A 19,299-nucleotide genomic window follows, 5' to 3' on the forward strand; every position below is an offset into this window, starting at 1 on the left:
GTAATTGGTTACTGTTGAATGTTATTATTAATTCCTAACTTGTACGACCAACTACTCAAATTAACAGATCAGAAATTTCAGTTGATTGTTGGCAGAGATGAGTGAACAGAAATGCCTATCTTGCATGTGATAACATAATGTGATCCATTTCACCAACATACTAATGAAAAATGAACAATTTCCATTGCATCTCGTTTATTAGCTGTGGCACTTCATGGCAGAAGAACCCATAAACGTTTATTCGGATTATATGATAACATGTCTTACACCATTTAGAAAACAGCAAAATCACCATTCCGGGACTTATAAATTTGCTACGTTCTGAATGAATTAGAAAACTCTTAGCCATTATGCTTTCTTTGAAAGGGAGTAGAGCATTTCTTATGAATTTTAGTCAGTAAGGTAGTTAATAGTATATAAAGAAAGAATGTGGGAAATATAGTGCTATCTAATGAAGACCGATCCTTATTTTCATAATTCACATTTAAATGTCGTCTGAAGGTGAACCCTAAAGTTTCATATTCGAACAATATAATCACCTCCCTGCTTTCTACGACCCCCCCCTTCCTCCCATACGAATCGGTTCGCCACATATCACAACAGCAGGACGTCGCAACACGTTAACTGATCCAGGTTACCTTACGCCGGTAATGTGCTTCATTCAACGCTTTCTTTTACACAACTCAGTCACGACCTGGTCATTTACCGAATACAATTTATAAAAATCGACGAATTCAAGACTAGGAATTGATTCAACACCGAATGCAAACACAAAATTTGCTACTTGTTAAAAATTTTTTGGTAACAATTGTGACGTCAAACCATAGAATGAACGTACTAGTTACTCATGGAAAGTTCCGAATGGATCGCGAATTTTTAATCTACAACTGGTCTCGAGAATATAATATAGCATAGCCACTTATGCTGTCGGTTTGACACGTACATATCCTTCTGTCTCACTTAAACTGGCCCTTTACGGCTCCCTAGCTAAATCAAGTGTCCCAATGGGAAACTATGAACGGGCCGGACTTTGAGCAAAATTCTGCGCACGTGACAAACCAAATCGAGCCAATTTAATTCAACAGTTTTGCTTTTTATGACTATTTTTAGTTGGAGTTATGTTGCAATCTTCCTATAAGGAAGTTGATTGATTTGAAACCTTTTAGGTAGATCCGGCTGTTACAGCTTTAAATTTGTTGGGCCGTTTAAGTTGACAACAATGGCAGGCACAGGAACCGGTGGCTAAGCTGGAAAGGCTGAAGGCTCTTTCCATTACATGTGATTTCGGTGCTGCAAAACCCTCCTGTTCTTGGGGCGGTCTCGAACAGATTTCTTCGTCTTCATTATCTCCATTTAAGGAATCGTAGCACACATTACATACTCGGACGGGCTGGAATAAGTTCTGATGTGGAAGGGGCAAATCGCGATCGGCACAATCAGAACAAAACACTTTCCCGCAATTCCTAAACAGATATTGGTAAGAGAGAGTACGGTATGAATGGGCAGCCACATGAATTGTTAAATTAAAACGCAAACCTGCAATGATGTCTCCTTCTCGCAATCCAGAAGGTGGTACTACATCTCATACATGTGGGCGCAAGATGGTCTGGCACCCACAGGATCGGTGGACCAACTGGAGCCTGGAAACATATCGGTAACCTTCGGTTGGAAGTGACTTGGTTTTCGATTGCTGCTGTCGCCCTTTCCCATAACGGGAAAGATGTTACAGCTTTTTAACCGATAGGCTCAAAAACTGAATACCTTATCTCCTATTTCTTTTTCGTCAACATTTTCCCACGATGATGGTGAACTTTTCAACCCGCCGAGCGAACCGTCAGAACTTTCATTTCTACCAGGCGATCCCTCGTGACAAGACACTTCAATCAAACCTTCCTAAATTGTTCACATACGAACTTCCTTTATTAAAAAATCAACAATGACTCTATAAGCCACCAATTGGCTATACGGTTAAAGAGTTACCGAATTAGACTTCGAACAAGTCTTTCTACTTGATTGGCAAGTATGGCAGACCTGACGACAAAGCGCTACTCGAGTCTGATGTAAATCACGGCGAAGAGCTTCTAGCTCTGCCTGTTTAAATGAAAAAAAATTGGTAAAAATACAGAACTGATGACAAAAAGTAATTTAACAAAATTACATACATCTTTTGCAGCTAGGATCTGTCCTAAGCGAACTTGTTGACGATCAACGGATGGAAGAAGACCATCCAAATCAAAGCTAAGGCACGTAGGAGTTGAGTAACCAGGCCGTGTAGTAGTTTCCGGCGTTGATTTTTGTTCTCCATCATTATGTTTAATTGACTGACCAGTTTTACCTTGCATCTGACCGCGATTAAGGAGATCCCAATTTTTCTGGCATGTCGGACAATCACTATGATAAGGATGTTGACGATCAGTGTCCGATTCTTCTCCATCGTCTTCACTGGCTAGAACATGCGGCAAGGAAATTGGTTCTCCTATGGGAGATAATTGTTCCTTTGAATGAAAGTGGCTCACTAAATTGTGTGCCTCCTGATGTTCCCTACTGGAACATTCTTTTACAGGCTCTGGTTCCAGCAGCGGAAAACATTCCCCAGCTTCCATATCCCCATCTGCTTGATCTAGCGATGCAATTGGCTAAAAAAAAAGAGGGAAAGAAGAAAAAATACATTACTATAATGTTACATTCTGTTAAAGTATTTTCTAGCTAAATACTTTATGTCCATCGTCAACAAGTGTGTCAGTGGAATCTTCCATTGTGTTCCGTACTGGACCTTTCATGTTTAGATTTTTCCATGCTAAATTATCGACCATGCTATCAGTCAAGGCTGTTTGCTGCGGGGTGGCATACCCACTGCTACAGGGACTGCTACTGCTAGATAATGCATTTAAAATTAGGCGTCGTTCAGAAAGGGTAAAAGACAATCAACTAATCCTTTACCTGGTATTCAGATTAACAGTAGGGGAATTTCCACGAAAATCTTCAGCCTGACAACCATTTGGTGTGTTACTACCTAAGTCGGCGGTGTAAACAGCTGACCAGAAGTATAAATCACGAACTTGATAGGATGGCCACAACGGCTACATAAACAGGGGCAAAGTTAAGTTAATTCCTAGAGCTTTTGCCAAGAATAGTTTTCCAAGTACAAAATGATCAAGATAATTTACCTCTTCTGTGAACTCGTACAAGTGGTTAGCATATTCGTTGCTCTTTTGAAGCAAAAAGCTCCAAAGGCTATGGCTACGTTCTGCGATCCGATGGATTGTGCGATCCTGGACGGTGTTGAGTAGAAAAGTTCCAAAAAGATTCGAGTAAACATGCTGAACCATTTTGACTAAGTAAGCGTGGTTAAACTGAAAGGCCGTAGGAAATTGGTTCATCAGCTGGTGGACACAGTCGAGAAACTGCAAAAAGACGGGGCAACGCTCATTGGTATCCTCGCAACCTCCCAGAAGCCCACATCGATCAGCAAACTTGTGACCGAACTCTATCCACTCTCGCTGAACAAGAATTTGGAAACCCTGCAATTCAAAATACATTACTTTTAATTCGGTGAAAATAACACAAATCATTCAAACCTTAATGGTCCGATAGAAAGGATCGATCATAATCTGAGCCAATGAAACAATCTGGGGTGTCCGATCCCAGCCATCACTGCAATGGACGAGCACAGGTCGACCATGTTCCTCCAAATTAACGGCTGTGTACCACGAGGCTCGCAACAAATTTGCCATATGATGAAGCCATCGCGTTGAATCTAATTGTGTGAACCAACTGCAATCAAACTATTTGGTTAGAAGCAATTCCATACAGCCAAAAACGATTATTAGATGTACTTAGATTGATCGGTGGTAGCCGTATTGCTATTGGCTGATTGACAAAGTGCACGAAGAAGCAGGAAGCTCTTCCGCACCGCATGAATGTTGGCAAGATTCATAAACTCTATATCACACTGTGGGTAATATTGAGGGAATTCGCAGCCTCCACCCCGTGCCCTGTTGGCGACAGCAGTTGCATAACTGCGCGCATCCACAATAAGCATTTTCTGAAAGTTGAACAACATTACATTGAAGTGAAATATAACTGAAATGACATATAAACAATCTTAGAACCCACGCTTGAGTGACTGTTGCCACAACGCACCTTTTTGTTGCCTTGAGTGAAACAAGAAGAATCTTCACTCAGATCTTTCAGGGAACCGCACTCGATGTTGGCAGAGCTACCGTTCGAAATAGAAAGTGACCCTTCACTGTTCCATTCTTCATTTGCCGGATTGATTTCTTTGTTCGGTGTTGGATGGCGTGATCTTAGAGGATTGTTGGCGCTGTCGTAAAAACATGAATTGAGTATGGAGAGAAGTAGGGTTTCATCCTCCTGTGATCGCCAACCAAGCCATCCGACTTCTGGCTGGGAGCAGCGGCCGAGAACGGCCCCATTTCGCTTGTGCCGCCAGACAACGGCCGGTAAACGGCGGGCACTGCGGAACGCTGCCACAGCTTAAAAGAATACGAGAGGTAAAATAACAGTTATTAATTGACGTTTACGTAAAACTACAAGAAGGCCATTTTTGAACAATCCCAAGTCGATTGCGACGGACAGCAATCATTGATTTTTAGGAGTGATTGAAATGGTTTCCTCTTCATGCATGATTTGTCATATTTCCCGGCCGTTTTAGCATAACACTAAAATGTTTTGTTAGGCAGAGACAATAGAAGCTCCTTGCCTATTTCCAACTCACTAGTTCTCATTCTATGTAAAGAATGTTAACAAATTACCTTCTAGCATATCATCTGAAATGGAAGTTGGTACAAGCAAATGGGTTGGATAAGATGGACTCAGCTTGAAGTCGCTGTTGGCCGAGCTGATTCGCCAGGTTACGGTGTCGTCATAACCTTGGCGCTGCACCTGATAAACAGAATACACGGGCGATTGTTATTATCCTACTAGCAATAACTATTGGAGAAACTGATAAGTTCGTTCTTGTTCATTATTACCTCAAATCGGAATAATTTTTCTCCTGTCAACGGCTGATCGTAATTCGACAGCTTACGCCACCATGGGAAAGTTTGGTTTACTACCGGCTTCGCTGAATGATTTTCATCGTCATCGCGAGTCCATGCGCAAAATGCCAGCGAGAAGACCTCTTCGGGCTTTCGAGGGAGATTCAAGCTTTGCGTTAGACGCTTAACCCAGTCTTGACCAGATTCGCCGTTGACAAAAATCAACCTTCAATACCACCAAAATAAGTTTTAAAAATCCGCAAGTAAAGTATTATCCACCATGTACCTAAACGATCGAGCGTCTTTGCAGTACAAATTAATGTAGAAAATGTCTTTACATTCAAATGATTCAATTAAGCCCAGGGGGACATTTATATCCTTCACGTTGCTCTGAGGATACAAGGCAGGAGGAATGGCAAAAGTTTCTGTGGAAACTGTTTTAGACAGATACAGCCGGTAACTGGAAATGTACAATGTCCCTTCCACAGCGCGACCCTAGATGCATAGTGTGACATATTCAGTAAATATGTTCTTTCAATAGCAAAAGTAACAATACTTCATAAACTATGTCTTCTCCTGGTAACAAAGGGAATGGTGGTGTGGTATTTGCAGAACCTCCTTCAACCCAGGCTAATTTTTTCGGGAATAGTTCTGAGGGTTTAATATACTGAATGTCTGTTTCTCCACTACTTCCACTGCCCACACTCAACCTTGAGTTCAAAGTTTTAGTTTTGATGAAAAGGTTTTCCAACCTAAATTTAGAAACAAAGTGTATCACAATAAATCACTACCTGAAACTTGATACACTTGAAGAGGAACCATTGCTGTTAAAAGTTTTTCCATTTACTGGTGGCTGTTTAATAGGAACAGCTGCACTGTGGAATCTTGCAATGCCACAATCGGAAACAGCACCATATTTCGAATTACTTTCATCACCGTTTACCAGTGCCATGGCATGTATTGAGTTGCTTGTGAAACTGCAATTCTTTCTGCAGAACAACCTTAAATTAACAACATTGAATTCTCAAGGTAATAATCATATAATTTGACTTAGTAATTTTTGAAAACTTATAGTAAGAGTAATACAGGCACATTCTTATTTATTATTGTCCCTTGATGGAAATGGTAAATAGGCCACTATTTGCTAACCAGAGTGATGAATTTTTCTTTGCTGTGTAACTCACCCTGAATTATGAAAATGACAGAATGTTCAAAAGTTCAATGCTTTCATGTTTCCTTGCAGAACCGGCATTTAGGTCCTCAATAAACTCCTGCTGCGTTTGGGAGTCGCTCAGTGTTTTGACTGCTTTCAACCACCGAATATCTGAGTCGTTGAAGTATCACGTTCACTCGGCAGAAAATGAATGGTAGTTTTAATTGATAAAGATTCAAACACAGCTATTGGGAACCACTGGCAATGTCTCAATGTAACTGCGAAATAAACTTGGAGCGCTGCGATAGAATTGCAAATTTGCTCGACGTAGACAACACACAACGTAAATCTCGTCGAAAAATTGTTGTCAACATGGCGACCGAATGTTGCTGTTGTAGCCTAATAGCCTTATAACCAATCAGGAAGAGCCGTCCATTCTTTTCTGAGAAAAATTTTAAAAGAAAAGTGTAAAAACTGCTACAGCGTTTGGTTTCCTAGGAAAAGGGTATAAAAATTAAAATTTTATAGAATTTCGGTTATACGAAATGTAGTGACGGCTTCATGAGTTGTTAAAACTATTTTCCGGCAGCGTTCACTGTAACTCTTAAAAGTCTTTTGCTGTCCCAATTCCAGACCCCCAGAACTTAATAAAAAGTTATAAGAAATAAAAAGCAAAAAATAAAAATAAAGATGCCCGTTCGCATAAACTTTTCAAACGTTATTTAATTTTTAATATTAAATTTTAGTCTAGTTTCTTAGAAAACGAGAAAAGTAATTGCAGAGAAAATGTTTACTCTCAAAATTTATAACGAACGGCAACATCGGGGGCAGTAGCAAAGGTGTTGGAAAATAAACAACTATTTTAGATCATACAAGATAAATAGTAGATTTTATTTCTCACACATCACGAGATAAAATGTAAATGTTTAAAACTATAAGTGATGTTGAAATTCAAAATAGCAACATGTAGTCGAAATAACAAGAATAAGAAGAAGAGAGAAATGACGGGTACACAATAATGGGTAATTACCGATAGATTTTCTTCCAAGATGGTGTTTCTTGGAATGATGAAATGAGAAAAATGAAATAAACTACAGAAACTGTATATCATTTTCTTTGTTTTCTTCGTCTGGACTCATTTGGAAGGCATTGAAACGTTTAAGCAGAACACGGGACATGATCGGGGTCATGTCATCTTGCTGACATATACGCTCATATTTAGGTGTTCCGCCAGGGCTGGTGGTGATGGGAAGCCGCCGAAGCGCATGACGTATTTTCCTAGGACAATTCATCGAATCACACTTCATAAAAGATTTCATTCTATTAAATTACCCCTTAGGTGATTTTGACTTTATTGGACTAGTTTCTTTCAATAAAGATGTTTTCTTCAATTTCACCGAGCGGAGGGCTTCAAGTGATATTCGAGGTAAACTGTTTGACGGCGTCGGTATTCTTGACGACTAAAAAAAAAAAATGTTTCATTAGCAGGGTCGGAAGCAGTCATTTATTTATACCAACAAAGATGTAATATGCTTACTTTATCGGTCCGTTGAACACATGGAGTCCGTTTCAGTTTGACATTAATTATGTCTTCCAAGCTTATGGCAGGTCTCATCAATTGTATTTGGGTTTTCTTCGCCAGAGCTACTGGTTTTCTTGCACTAAGTTGGTTTTGGACACTCAATGATCCCAATGGCGGAAGGGGAGGTGGAGGTGGGGGAGGAGGAGGAGGAGCAGAGGGGAAAAAACTTGGAGCGGTTGGAGGGACTGACGTTTGAATGTGCGGGCCTGATACAAGTTCGACATTGGACGCAATGTATTGTTGACTACCAATTTTTGCTAGCCTCTCTGAATGTTTTGCAACTTCTAACTCAAGGCCTTGTACTTTTTTCACGTATTCTTTAAGTGTTTCTTCTAGATTTTCGATTCTTGTTTCTAAATCTACGGTTGCAGTCCCTCCCAGAAATCCGCGGTTGATAAACTCTGTAATTCTACTGGTTAACTTTATTAACATGTTTGCAATTACTTCTTTCACAAAGGTACAAAGACCTATAAAAAGGACCCATTTTTTTAATAAGCCAGTTTGTGACACTGAATCTGCCTGTAAAGTCAGTGAACTTTTGTTGAGCTTTTGTCCATTTGATGGATCTGAGAAGTTCTCGAATTTTCTCACATTTTTTTGGAACTTTTTGTTCCACTTCTTACTAGACAAATATGGTGGCTTTCTCATTTTAGGAACAGTTACAAAATTGGCTGACTAGCTAATTCTGCCCACTTTTTACTTATTGTTGCCAGTTGTGAATCACAGAAAGTTTGAACTTGCACTCTGAATTCTTCATAAGTACCTGCTTTGGAAGCCTCCAAATAATCAGATAATTCTCCAAATTTTCCACCTAACAACCGATGAATGAAGTCTCTTTGATTATGGATAATGTGAGTAGAAACCGATTGAGGAGATCCGACAACCTGAAATTATGGGAAAACATCTAAAATGGTCTTTTCTACACTGAACTATATGAAAAGGAAAGAGTCACAACATACCAGTATGAACCTCCCACTCCAACTCAATGCAAACTTTCCCCTCTCTAGGGTTATAAGCTTAGGTACAGAAAGCAGTTGCTTAACACACAATGCTGTTCCTACGATCTGTCCCACAACACTGATTCTTCTCTCAATATTACCTGACTCGCTATTGGGGTGAAAATAGAGAATGGATTCCAATGGGTCGTCCGATTCAGATATTGATTTTTCGACGTCGTAAATGAAAAACAATAACAGAGGTCTAGGTAAAAAAACGAACAAGTGCGTTAATTGAAATACTAAAAAGTTATATAAAATCAGTCTTACATGTCAGAAATGGGGGAAGACATGAATTTTACACTAGAAATCTAAGAGATTTAACGGTTAGTTCAAACAGCTGAGGAGTCCGCCATATATTGTTTGTCAAAACATGAGTTTGAAAATGACAGCGTTGCCTTGCGTAGGCTGGCATGTACTCTTTTGGGCTAGTTACAAAAAGGACTCCAGGGTTTCCGACTTTTGGTTGCAGGTTTCCGACACTTGGACTCTGGAACCCGACGTTAGGACATCTGTCCACCGACGTTTGGACTACTGGTCCCCGACGTTTGGGCGCAACAGTAAATTGTTGCTGAAACCAACGAGCGCTACACTTTCCGACAAGATGACTCCCGTGCCATCGACATTAGGACTTTTTTTTTATTGATGATAAGTATTGTATACGTCAAACGGACTCCCGATCTAGCGACAAATGGATTCTCAATACAGGTACACGTTAATTGTTTTATTTCTATTACCTTATATTTTATACATACTTTTGCCAAGTAGGTAGGATATTTAATTAATTTCGTTACTATAGATGTGTTTTCCTATGATGTATCGGTTTATTAATTTTACTATTTGTATTACAGAAAAAAGGATGAATAAAATTATAAGAGTTTATGTGCTGATGCCAGAGGTAAATCTATCAAGTTTTTATTTACTTAAATTTACTAATCTTTTAGTTATTCAAGGCACTAAGGTATGATGTAGCAATCGAAACCATTCCTTATAATGTTGCTGCCATACGTCATCCAAGACATTGTAGAGTATACATCAACACTTAGTCTCTGTTATTAAGAAATGTGGAAATGGAGGATAAGGTAAGACCAAGGAAGAATTCCTGTTAAGCATATTAAATAATTAATGTACATAACCTTTTGTCACTCGCAGCACAAACTCATGATTCCATTGTTGACTCAAAGCCAACAGCCCCACTTGTCTCGAGGTCCCAATGTGCATATCCAGGGAAAGGTAATGCTAACAGCAATCTTTCAAATAATGTTATGAAATTAATGAATATATAATATTTCTATTAATAGCATGTTATACAGTACATACTTAAAAACCGTCTGGTAGTATTAATTGTCTAAGAGTTTGTAATTCCTTTTTTTTTAGCGAAGGGGATATTAATCAACGTGCTGGTCGAGCTGGTCGTACCGGCCCGGGACATTGTTACCGACTCTATTCTTTTGACGTCTTTAATGACGAGTTTGAAAAATTTTCCTTGCCAGATATCGCGTGAAGGTATTATTATTATAGATTTGGCTACTGTCAAGGGAAGTATAACAAAGTTTTATTCCAGACCCATCGACGACTTAGTTCTACAAATGAAATCAATGGACATTGAAAAAGTTATCCACTTTCCTTTCCCCACACCACCTGATATTCAGCAACTATTCGCAGCTGAGCGACGGCTGTTGTTGCTAAATGCACTGGAACCGCCGCCACGCAGCGTAGGACTCAAACGTAAGATTCGTACTGTTTTTCAATTACATTTTAAAATATTGAAAATTCATTTTAGCATTTACAGAAAGCCAAGAATGGATGTCAAAAATCACTCCACTTGGCAGAGCCATGGCAGCTTATCCATTAGCACCGCGCTTTGCAAAGATGTTATTATTAAGCCAACAAAATGACCTACGTCAGCTGAGCATTACTCTGGTGGCTGCCCTATTAGTACAAGAACTTGTGCTGGATCAGCCAGCCGATTCTGTAGCAGGCGATACTCACAGAAGGTGGCTTGGTCAAGATAGACGTCCTGGGCTGGAACGGGACAGTCCCTACTTTTAGGAGACCCCATGGTACTCCTGCGTGCTGTTGGCGCCGCCGAGTACTCGGGTGATATTGAAGCGTTTTGTTCCACGAACGGGATACGTAGCAAAGCTCTTCGTGAAGTCCGAAAACTGCGGGTCTAGCTGACAAACGAAACGAACTTGAATTTACCATCGGGCACTGCATCGATTGTGGTTGACCCTCGCATGGCGCCCCCTACTGAATTGCAAGCCAAACTTTTGCGTCAGATTCTGATGGCTGGACTTCCCGATCACGTGGCTAAGCGAATACCTCCAAATGAAATCAAGGAAACCGAAGACTGTAGAAAGTACAAATACGCTTATCGCTGCCCAGAAATGGAAGATCCTGTCTTCTTGAACTCATCGAGTATCTTGCGCTATTCGCACCCTGAATGGATCATTTATCAGGACATTTATGAACATGCCAACAAAATCTATTTGCGTGGTATTAGGGCCATCAAACCCGAATGGCTGCCTATATTCAGTCCTACACAGTGCACCTTCTCTGCCCCCTTGGAGCTTCCTGCCCCTGGTTATGATTCAGACCAGGGCCGTGTAATGTGTCACATGAATGTTACATTTGGGAGAAGTGGTTGGCCTCTGCCTGTAATGGAGCTTGAATATCCAGCTGGTATCGACCGGTTCAAGTTTTTAGCCCAGTTTTTCCTTAATGGAGAGGTTTGTCGTCCTCTAGCAAAGTACGTATTGGCTCTAGTTTTGTTCATATTTTCCAGCCGTACTAAATAAGTAATTTTGTTATGTAGATACACGGCAGCTCTGCTGTCAACTCCATCAACAATGGTCAAGACATGGGTGAAACTCCAGCCCAAGACACAAGTGTTACTTCAACAACTGACAATTGGTAATCTCGATAGCTTAGATTCGCTTCTTGCCGCTTGGCAAAAAGATAAATTCTATCTCCTGGGGGCCTATAAAGCCTGGGTACCTGAATCACTTCATGAAGAAATCAATACCCTTTGGCCTCCTGTGTAATTGACTGTAAAATATATTGACCTCTTCATTGCGTAAGTAAACTTCTATCGTGAAATCCAAGTTCTTGAGTTTAGCGATAACTTAATATTTTAATCTCTCTTAGCATGAAAAGTTAGCAGGGTTTCCAATTGAAAATCATCTCATTTTTATTGAAAACACACCTAAAATCAACTACGGGAAGAATAATCTCTACTCTGCCTTGACGCGCTTTTCTTTTTTCTCCTTGATTGGATTTTTCTTGCATTCATTATAAATATTACGAAAAATCAATACATTTGCGTCTGAATGAAAGTCTCTTCGGTCTCTATGGCACTTCGGCATACAGTTTTTTGAAAAAAAAGTTAACAACAACAAAACAAATAGGCGAAGTTAGTTTTCCTAAACAATGTAATTCTTTGTTACAATAGTTAAATATACAATAATGAATGATCAATTGATTATTCTGGGTTTGTGACATGGCTTACGATTACAATTCAATATGAATAAAAACAATACCTGAAACTTACAGCATTTATCCTCTGTGGATTATCAGAAGATGCAATAATGCCATATGTGGCATTAGCTTTTAACTTTCCCCAATCGTGTCCAGTTGCAGCTCTCATTACAACACTGTCTTGTTCTACATAGGACTTCAGGTGCGCGAGACATGCTTTCGATTTCACGTAATTTTGCACTAATTCGTAAATAACACCTTGGTTTCGGTCAAACGCCATGGCCAAAAAGTAAACAATACAATTGCAAATGGGGCTAAACTAATAGTTTTATTAATACTTTTTTCTGTAATACAAATAGTACAATTTATAAACAGATACAGCATAGAAAAACATCTCTATAATAATAACATTAATTAAATATCCTACCTACTTGGCAAAAGTATGTATAAAATATAAGGTAATAGAAATAAAACAATCAACGTGTAACTGTATGGAGAGTCCATTTGTCGCTAGATCGGGAGTCCGTTTGACGTATACAATACTAATCATCAATAAAAAAAAAAGTCCTAATGTCGATGGCACGGGAGTCCTCTTGTCGGAAAGTGTAGCGCTCGTTGGGTTCAGCAACAATATATTGTTGCGCCCAAATGTCGGGGACCACTAGTCCAAACGTCGGTGAACAGATGTCCTTTCGTCGGGTACCAGATGTCCAAGTGTCGGAAACCTGCAACCAAAAGTCGGAAACCCTGGAGTCCTTTTTGTAACTCGCCCAAAAGACTCTGTCCCCGTAGGCTTGATCTGGGAGACTCGACTCAGCTTGAGTAGTGTGATTTAAACCGAGTGCAAAATGACAACGGCCGTTTTCGGATCGCGCCACAAGATGGAGAGTTGGTGGGGTGACTTGAGGTGCCTGTTAGTCTCAACCATGGCCTACTATAATAACGGCCTGTCAACGCGCAATACCCCCAGCGCCTAAAAATGCATTGCCAGAGGGCGTAATACCCCAAATTGAATTCCACTTTCCAAAGCGTAATTCCACCCATTAAAATTTTCTTGATTTTTGCCATTGCTCGGCAATGCTTCTTTAAGTGGACAGCGTCTCAGTCGCCATTAGTGGTTTTTGTGTAGGGTAGTTTTTTTTTAAATGAGAGTGAAGTGTTGCGTTTTATTTTGTTCTAGTTCAAGTTACGCAAAAAAAGAAAGTAATCTTCGTTTCTTTCGTTGGCCAACAGACAAAAATGTAATTCAACTATGGCTTCGTCAATTTGCATCCAACAGTGCGATAACAGGTTTTTCCAAGTATTTTAAATTACACAAAAATCTCCGCATTTGCAGTTTGCACTTTGAACCTAACTGCTTTAATGAAAAAAACAAATTGCTGAAAAACGCTGTACCCAGTCTGTTCCGGTCATGGCCATCCACTGCTACTCTTGATGAGGTTACTTCGACATGCAAAATTCTTATGTACAGTGCTAATTGTGTAACAGAAACATTTTTCCTTTTCAGGCAAATGACCAGGCAATGGGTTCATTGGTTTCCAATTCCTATGAACGGTCAGAATTTCCAGGAATGAAGTCTACCTGTGGTAGTATTTTTCCTTCAACAAGTTTGGTAAGTATTTGAAATTCAGATGGTGGCATGTCCGGCTAATCTTTTAACCAATATATTTATGTTTTTTAGGAGAAAGAACAAACCATGCATTCCCACTTTGATCAAGACTTTGCATGTGAACCACCTACTGATTTTAATAGGCAATCAACACCTCATGAAAAACAGTTTGTCTCTGGTAACCTTTATCCAGATTTCCATACAAGTGGCCCGTCAATATCTGTGGCCAACTCTTCCATGAATGTTAGTGGTATTTTGGAATCTTTTTGTGTAAAAAATTTTTCCTTGCTGTTCTGTGAACTGAAGAAAAGAGGTTTAAAGTGCAATTTGATAAAATTCCAGTTGTGTCTAACAAACCAAAGAAAAGAAAAGTCATAAAACTTCAAAAGTAATACAAAACCTTGAAAATTCAACCGTGTTCTTATTGTTTGATTTATGTGAAATGGGATATATTGGAATCATTATTGTTATTGGGATATATGTCCTTTGAGAAAGGGGTACTACTGTAGTGCTGCTAGAAAAGAAAAAAAAATTCCACTTTCCACAGCTTCCTTCCACTCATTTCTATTGTGTATTTGTTACCAAACAGTGGAAAGTGGAGCTCGATTTGGGGTATTACGCCCCTCTGGCAATGCAGTTTTAGGCGCTGGGGGTATTGCGCGTTGATAGGCCGTTATTATAGTAGGCCATGGTCTCAACCAATGGGGAGCTTCGAATTTTGGCGCGTGATCGTTCCCAAGTTGTTTGTAGAACACAAGAAAACGTTTTGTAGCAAACGTTGTGATGTTTGTGGTGTATTCTTATTTTCCCTCAGTCTCAAATTTCTGTTATCACCAAACAAAAAAAAGTTATGTTTACTGAAACAGATAATGTAGTAGTGTTTTCAAAGAAAAATCACACATGTTTGATTAAGCTTTTCGGTTTATTTATCTTGTTTGATGTGCTTATTATTGCACCTTGAACGTTGTTAGCAGTAACCAGGCCTTTTTAAAGCAGAACGTAGATAATGGAGAAAACGGTAATTAGAATTGGCAGATAAATGACAAGCCAACGGATGAAATCATGGTAAGCTTGTAGAATTTCATCTGGTGTTTCCCACGGATTGCGATTACGAAGTTGATAGTCGACTTTCTCCCAACAAACTGGACAGGTAGATTTTTTCCCGATCATGTACCAGCCTCTGACGCAACTCTCATGGTAGGCATGTTGGCAACTTAAAGTGCATTTGGTCTGCTCACTCAAGTAGTATCCACAGAGCAAGCAGCAACCTAGATCGGCCTTATGGAAAGGTAGGAGGGGACGCCCTTTTTTAGACTTTGGACTAACAAACAAATTGTCAGTAATGTGCATTGCAAAATCGCGGCCAACAAGGCCAAAGTAAAGTCCGCAGAATAAAACACGTGCGCTTACATCAGTGATCGAGTAGCTGCTGCCAACGTAGAGACAAAGGGTGTAAGCCAGGAATCCGCAGAACGAAAGCAAAAAACTGGAATAATGCACAAAAGAAAACCAGTGGAAAATCAGACCTGGCTTGGATGGAAGTAAAGGCTTTTCGAATCGAGCTTTGAGATAGGCCATAGTTGAAACGAAAAAGAATATACCCCACAAAATGACAAACCACCATTGAGAGAGTATGAAGGCGGTAACCGATGGAATCAGGCAAAGAGCACAGAACGTTGCGATGTCGAATGAGCGTGGATGAGATTTACGCCATAGAATTATACCAAGTTGTACGCTCAGTGCAGCAGATACAAAGATTAGCGAGAATATAAGTATAACCAACATTCCTTCTGACATTTGTGCTTCCATATTGATACAAGATACATTTAGCATTGGCCCCAATGTGTAAGATGGCGTTGCATATTGAGCTTCGGCGAGGCTAATTTGAATAGGTGTGAAGTTCGTAAAAAAAGAATTGCTCAATATGTAAATTAAATCATATCGATTTGGTTTTCAAACATAGTTATAAATCATGTTCAGATAAATCTCCTTTGATTCTATGTTGAGAAACAGGGAAAATCTTCTGTACCGGTACTTAGAATACGATACAGGACCAACCCCAAACTTCTTGATACAAATGGGAATTTTTCTGTGGCAATATAGAATGTCGTTGCTAATTCCAATGACTATTTAATGATAACGAAATACAAGACAATCGGGAGCAAATGGCTGGAAGTCTACTGCTCAGTTATTTTCATTAGAGAAAAGACATGAATACCATCAATACAAATACAACAAAACTTTAATTTTAAGTAAATCAATCTTCATAAAAACGCGAAAGAAAAAAGCTTTTCGAAGCACACAGTACATAGAAGAAAATAATGATATGCAATTTAACACAACCGCCGGCATATTCTACTCAAGCAATTTATATATGAAAGAATTTGTTTATATAAGTTTTTTTTTGTGTGCGTAACTTCACACGTCAGACGGCTCTTACAATATGTAGATTCATTTTATTTTGCATTCCATGGGATGCACATTTCGCCATCCGAAAGTAAGGAGTAGTAATGGGTGATCCGAATACGACCATTTTGCAAGAATGGACGTAAATAATCGATTTGTTTCAGCAATTGTCGGCAGCATTGGCTACATTCAGACGGAGTTACGTTATCGTCTTTGTCCAAACTCAAAAGCCCAAACTAAAGCACGAAAAAATTTTCATTGATAAATAATAGGCAATAGAGTCGAAGAAATAATTTATATACCGTTTGCATGCATTCTGAAATCAAGGCTTTTTCTTGCTTCACGTCAGCTACATAATGATCTAGTCGTGAACGGGCTTCCTGAAGATTTGCTGTTATGAATGAAACGAGTAACGAAATCGGACAAGAAGACGGAGTAATGAACTGTCCACTCGGAGACAGCATCAGAGGACCAGCTTCCCCTTCGACAACTAAATGAAAGTCGCTCATGTTCTCAGGCCATTCATCGGGAAATTGATGTCGCGCACGGTAGTCACCTATTAACGTATAATATGCAATAAGAGTTAAAAAGAAAAAAAGACAAAGTGAATTTCGGAAAATCTTGTGAGGCACGTACCCATGCTGGTTGTTAACATCCTCAGGTGAGACTCGTATGCCTCAGCTAACAGCTCTGGCCGAAAAAGGCGCTGTGCTACTTTGATTTCACAAAAGGAACGAGAAAGAGCTTTCTCCAGCGCGGGTACTCGCTTTAGTGGAATCTCATAACGTAGTAAGTTACGGATCACATCCAGCCAATTGTGGCGAACCTCTCCGCTATTCAGAACGACATGTCCTGAAATCAATACAGGAAAAATTTATTCGATTGATTTAATACATAATTTTAAAGGAACGCAGGAAAGACCACTAAAATAAGTAGAGATGATTACCTTGAAGGGAAACTCCAGACTCGCTACCGAAAATCACAGTTTTCCCAGCTAAGATTTCCATTTCTTCAGGATGATGAGTGACAAGAGATTGAAACGACTGAAGACAACCACGGAAATGGGACGTTCCCCATCCACAGGCCCACACGAGATCTTTCAACTGGAGTTTTTTGCATAGCTCTTCCTGCAATCGGGAGATTTCGTCACGGACGGGTTGGCATGCTTTTGAACGCTCATCGGCATCTTTGCTGTACCTCTTCACCCAATCGGACAAAGTGTCTTCCCTTGGCGGAGTATTTTCCACCGTTCGGAACGTATCCTCCCACAAGTTTGCATCCCATTTTTCATCTATTTGAAGACAGGGAAACATGAATTTGGGAATAATGTTGAAAACCAGACTGCTGTTAACTATTGATTTACCTTGAATAGAAATTTTGTGTTTTGATGAGACATTTTTGGTGGCCAGATTGTCAACATACTGAGTTGACAGAGCACACGAAGAAAGAATACTCTGTACTGCTCCACGGATGTCTCTTTGGGCAAGGGAGATGCTTACAGCCCTGAACTGTTGATCAGTAGACTGCTGTTTCCGAAGAAAGAATTTGACTTTTGCTGGTCTTACAGGTTTAGAGTGCATAAGTGTTTCAATGTAGCCATTGAGCTGCTTGAGAGAATTTTCATTTGTATCTCGTTCTTGAGGATGCTGCTGAAAAAGATCAGGATGAACTGCAAAGTAGAAAGGCCTGAGAGCCACTGACACTTGACTGGAACTCAAGTACTTCTGGCAGGATTTCTGAATGGTATTTCCCTTCAGTAACGGGTGACCAACTTGCCAAAAAAATATTTTGCATGGAAGTCATGGCTGAAAACATAGATAAGAACAATTAATTTTTTTGTCCACAATAATTTTGTATAAATATTTTACAGCCATTACAAGCAGTAACTCTTATCACATCACAGCCAACATCTAAGGCTGTCCAATATTTGACTTCTTATTTCTCCTAACAGCGGAAACATAGACGTCAATTTAGAAAATAAAGTTACATAATGAAAACAAGCCTTGGCAAACGACAATTTAAACAACAAGAACTCATTGAAAGTTCATGCACGTAAGCAAATATCACCTTTTTATTCAGCTTTCGACGAGCTGACGGATAGATGTTGAATGTGCTGAAGAATTAATGAAACTGCCGAGCAAAGCACACAAGTACATCAGCACTGCAACGTGACTATGTTTGTATACATGACGAAGGTCACGTAGACCTCTACAAAGAGAACAGATACTAAGCAGACGAACATGCTGGCCCTTATTTTTGTTTTGCTTTTTTATTGCGTAACTTGAAATCTATACCATTCTAAATATGAATGGAGATAAAACGTAGGATTATGAAATCTTTGATTTAAGCAAGCATTGTTATCAATTGATTTTAATAAGAAAGCCACCAATAAAACGTCTTTTTCAATGCAACGGTGGGATGATGCAATGACACTATGAAATTGACAAGTGCTGTACCCTGATATATACTGAGGCATACTTCATTTACTACCTGTACACTGTTCAATAGCCCGAATGGAATAGTATCTTACTAAAAATAGCAACAAATTCACCCAAGGGAACATTTTTAGCTACGGAATTTATGGCGACATGCCCTGTGGTCGAGGTACGACAGATCAAGATCCCGATTCGTTTTTTTTTACCGCATAAAGCGACCGAAAATCTCCATTTTCATTACATTACCAACTGCGTAGGCTAACTGTGTGCCAAGATCATAGGAAAGTAGTTCTTGCAAATACAGCCCACCAAAAATTTGACCCTCCTTCAATAACATCGACATCGTAATTGCCGGGCCCTCTCGCCAGCAAATGCCCCATAGGCGATAATGCTGTTGGCTTGAATGTTCATGTCGTAAAGAATCAATTCATCTCTGGCCAAACGACAGTTTCAACCGAACGAAATGTTAACGTACGTTTCACGCAACGCACTCTAAATATTACGAATCCTATTGGCAATATGGAAATATGACCTTTAATTCAAAAATTATCCAAACGTAATAATAGGTCAAAACTTTCTTCGACGTCTGGATTTCTCAGATTTTCTCGCTAGAATTGACAGCGGACTCTTACCGCCATC

The 19,299-nt window shown here is 39.6% G+C and overlaps 5 protein-coding genes, 1 long non-coding RNA gene and 1 pseudogene across 15 annotated transcripts in view; 4 read left to right on the plus strand and 3 right to left on the minus strand.

The window, feature by feature from the left end:
• The window catches only part of LOC130700899 (phosrestin-2-like), a 73,459-nt gene extending 66,761 nt beyond the window's left edge, over positions 1-6,698 (plus strand). The window contains exon 11 of the mRNA XM_059497078.1: positions 6,685-6,698. The gene's annotated coding sequence lies outside the window, so the exon portion shown is untranslated. The remainder of the gene's footprint in view (positions 1-6,684) is intronic.
• Positions 195-6,718, minus strand: LOC130700883 (myotubularin-related protein 4-like). Of its 7 annotated transcripts, XM_057522861.2 has the most exons (18): positions 6,185-6,716; positions 5,792-5,989; positions 5,557-5,710; positions 5,287-5,495; positions 4,995-5,226; positions 4,776-4,905; positions 4,144-4,496; positions 3,837-4,045; positions 3,579-3,774; positions 3,168-3,521; positions 2,941-3,080; positions 2,715-2,874; positions 2,562-2,636; positions 2,163-2,495; positions 1,981-2,091; positions 1,762-1,893; positions 1,537-1,640; positions 195-1,463 (listed from the first exon to the last, which is right to left on the minus strand). In XM_057522861.2, exons 2-18 carry the CDS (start codon positions 5,950-5,952, stop codon positions 1,163-1,165), a joined length of 3,354 nt encoding a protein of 1,117 aa, XP_057378844.1. In that variant the 5' UTR covers positions 5,953-5,989; positions 6,185-6,716; the 3' UTR covers positions 195-1,162. The 7 variants fall into 7 exon arrangements, with proteins under 7 accessions (XP_057378844.1, XP_057378843.1, XP_057378842.1 ...); XM_057522860.2 differs by having other exon boundaries at positions 2,163-2,636; positions 2,715-2,871; positions 6,185-6,717; XM_057522859.2 differs by having other exon boundaries at positions 2,163-2,636.
• Positions 6,719-7,013: 295 nt separating this feature from the next.
• Positions 7,014-9,158, minus strand: LOC130700902 (proline-rich protein 11-like). 4 transcript variants are annotated; one of them, XM_057522893.2, is made up of 6 exons: positions 9,001-9,158; positions 8,835-8,935; positions 8,695-8,751; positions 7,691-8,619; positions 7,486-7,613; positions 7,014-7,431 (listed from the first exon to the last, which is right to left on the minus strand). In XM_057522893.2, the coding sequence occupies exons 4-6, from the start codon at positions 8,381-8,383 to the stop codon at positions 7,245-7,247; spliced, it is 1,008 nt and encodes a 335-aa protein (XP_057378876.1). In that variant the 5' UTR covers positions 8,384-8,619; positions 8,695-8,751; positions 8,835-8,935; positions 9,001-9,158; the 3' UTR covers positions 7,014-7,244. The 4 variants fall into 4 exon arrangements, with proteins under 4 accessions (XP_057378876.1, XP_057378877.1, XP_057378875.1 ...); XM_057522894.2 differs by lacking the exon at positions 8,695-8,751; XM_057522892.2 differs by having other exon boundaries at positions 8,695-8,935.
• A 25-nt stretch (positions 9,159-9,183) lies between these two features.
• On the plus strand, positions 9,184-10,236 carry LOC130700916 (uncharacterized). The gene is made up of 5 exons (XR_009003900.2): positions 9,184-9,438; positions 9,582-9,628; positions 9,684-9,812; positions 9,883-9,963; positions 10,108-10,236. It is a non-coding gene; the product is annotated as an uncharacterized LOC130700916 (long non-coding RNA).
• Positions 10,237-10,319: 83 nt separating this feature from the next.
• LOC130700850 (probable ATP-dependent RNA helicase DHX37) lies at positions 10,320-11,808 on the plus strand (annotated as a pseudogene).
• A 1,359-nt stretch (positions 11,809-13,167) lies between these two features.
• Positions 13,168-14,232, plus strand: LOC130700910 (uncharacterized). Its single transcript, XM_057522907.2, has 3 exons — positions 13,168-13,649; positions 13,718-13,822; positions 13,892-14,232. Exons 1-3 carry the CDS (start codon positions 13,356-13,358, stop codon positions 14,195-14,197), a joined length of 705 nt encoding a protein of 234 aa, XP_057378890.1. The 5' UTR covers positions 13,168-13,355; the 3' UTR covers positions 14,198-14,232.
• A 1,996-nt stretch (positions 14,233-16,228) lies between these two features.
• LOC130700907 (T-cell activation inhibitor, mitochondrial-like) lies at positions 16,229-18,451 on the minus strand. The gene is made up of 6 exons (XM_057522903.2): positions 18,293-18,451; positions 17,589-18,030; positions 17,172-17,516; positions 16,862-17,077; positions 16,528-16,781; positions 16,229-16,461 (listed from the first exon to the last, which is right to left on the minus strand). The coding sequence occupies exons 2-6, from the start codon at positions 17,803-17,805 to the stop codon at positions 16,276-16,278; spliced, it is 1,218 nt and encodes a 405-aa protein (XP_057378886.2). The 5' UTR covers positions 17,806-18,030; positions 18,293-18,451; the 3' UTR covers positions 16,229-16,275.
• Positions 18,452-19,299: the final 848 nt, after the last annotated feature.

Source organism: Daphnia carinata, chromosome 9, assembly GCF_022539665.2.
Source record: "Daphnia carinata strain CSIRO-1 chromosome 9, CSIRO_AGI_Dcar_HiC_V3, whole genome shotgun sequence".
NCBI lineage: Eukaryota > Metazoa > Arthropoda > Branchiopoda > Diplostraca > Daphniidae > Daphnia > Daphnia carinata.

Bases quoted from the DNA above. Each gene is read 5' to 3' on its own strand.
- LOC130700907 (XM_057522903.2), bottom strand. From the start codon at position 17,805: ATGCACTCTAAACCTGTAAGACCAGCAAAAGTCAAATTCTTTCTTCGG. The intron at 17,517-17,588 runs GTAAATCAATAG...GTCTTCAAATAG, and splicing joins ACACAAAATTTCTATTCAAG to ATGAAAAATGGGATGCAAAC. The intron at 17,078-17,171 runs GTAATCATCTCT...TATTGATTTCAG, and splicing joins GTCTGGAGTTTCCCTTCAAG to GACATGTCGTTCTGAATAGC.
- LOC130700902 (XM_057522894.2), bottom strand. From the start codon at position 8,383: ATGAGAAAGCCACCATATTTGTCTAGTAAGAAGTGGAACAAAAAGTTC. The intron at 7,614-7,690 runs GTAAGCATATTA...TTTTTTTTTTAG, and splicing joins GTGTTCAACGGACCGATAAA to TCGTCAAGAATACCGACGCC. The intron at 7,432-7,485 runs GTAATTTAATAG...GAATTGTCCTAG, and splicing joins AAGTCAAAATCACCTAAGGG to GAAAATACGTCATGCGCTTC.
- LOC130700883 (XM_057522859.2), bottom strand. From the start codon at position 5,952: ATGGCACTGGTAAACGGTGATGAAAGTAATTCGAAATATGGTGCTGTT. The intron at 4,497-4,775 runs GTAATTTGTTAA...TATTCTTTTAAG, and splicing joins TTCAGATGATATGCTAGAAG to CTGTGGCAGCGTTCCGCAGT. The intron at 4,046-4,143 runs GTGCGTTGTGGC...TTCAACTTTCAG, and splicing joins TCACTCAAGGCAACAAAAAG to AAAATGCTTATTGTGGATGC.
- LOC130700910 (XM_057522907.2), top strand. From the start codon at position 13,356: ATGAGAGTGAAGTGTTGCGTTTTATTTTGTTCTAGTTCAAGTTACGCA. The intron at 13,650-13,717 runs GTTACTTCGACA...TTTCCTTTTCAG, and splicing joins CCACTGCTACTCTTGATGAG to GCAAATGACCAGGCAATGGG. The intron at 13,823-13,891 runs GTAAGTATTTGA...TATGTTTTTTAG, and splicing joins TTTTTCCTTCAACAAGTTTG to GAGAAAGAACAAACCATGCA.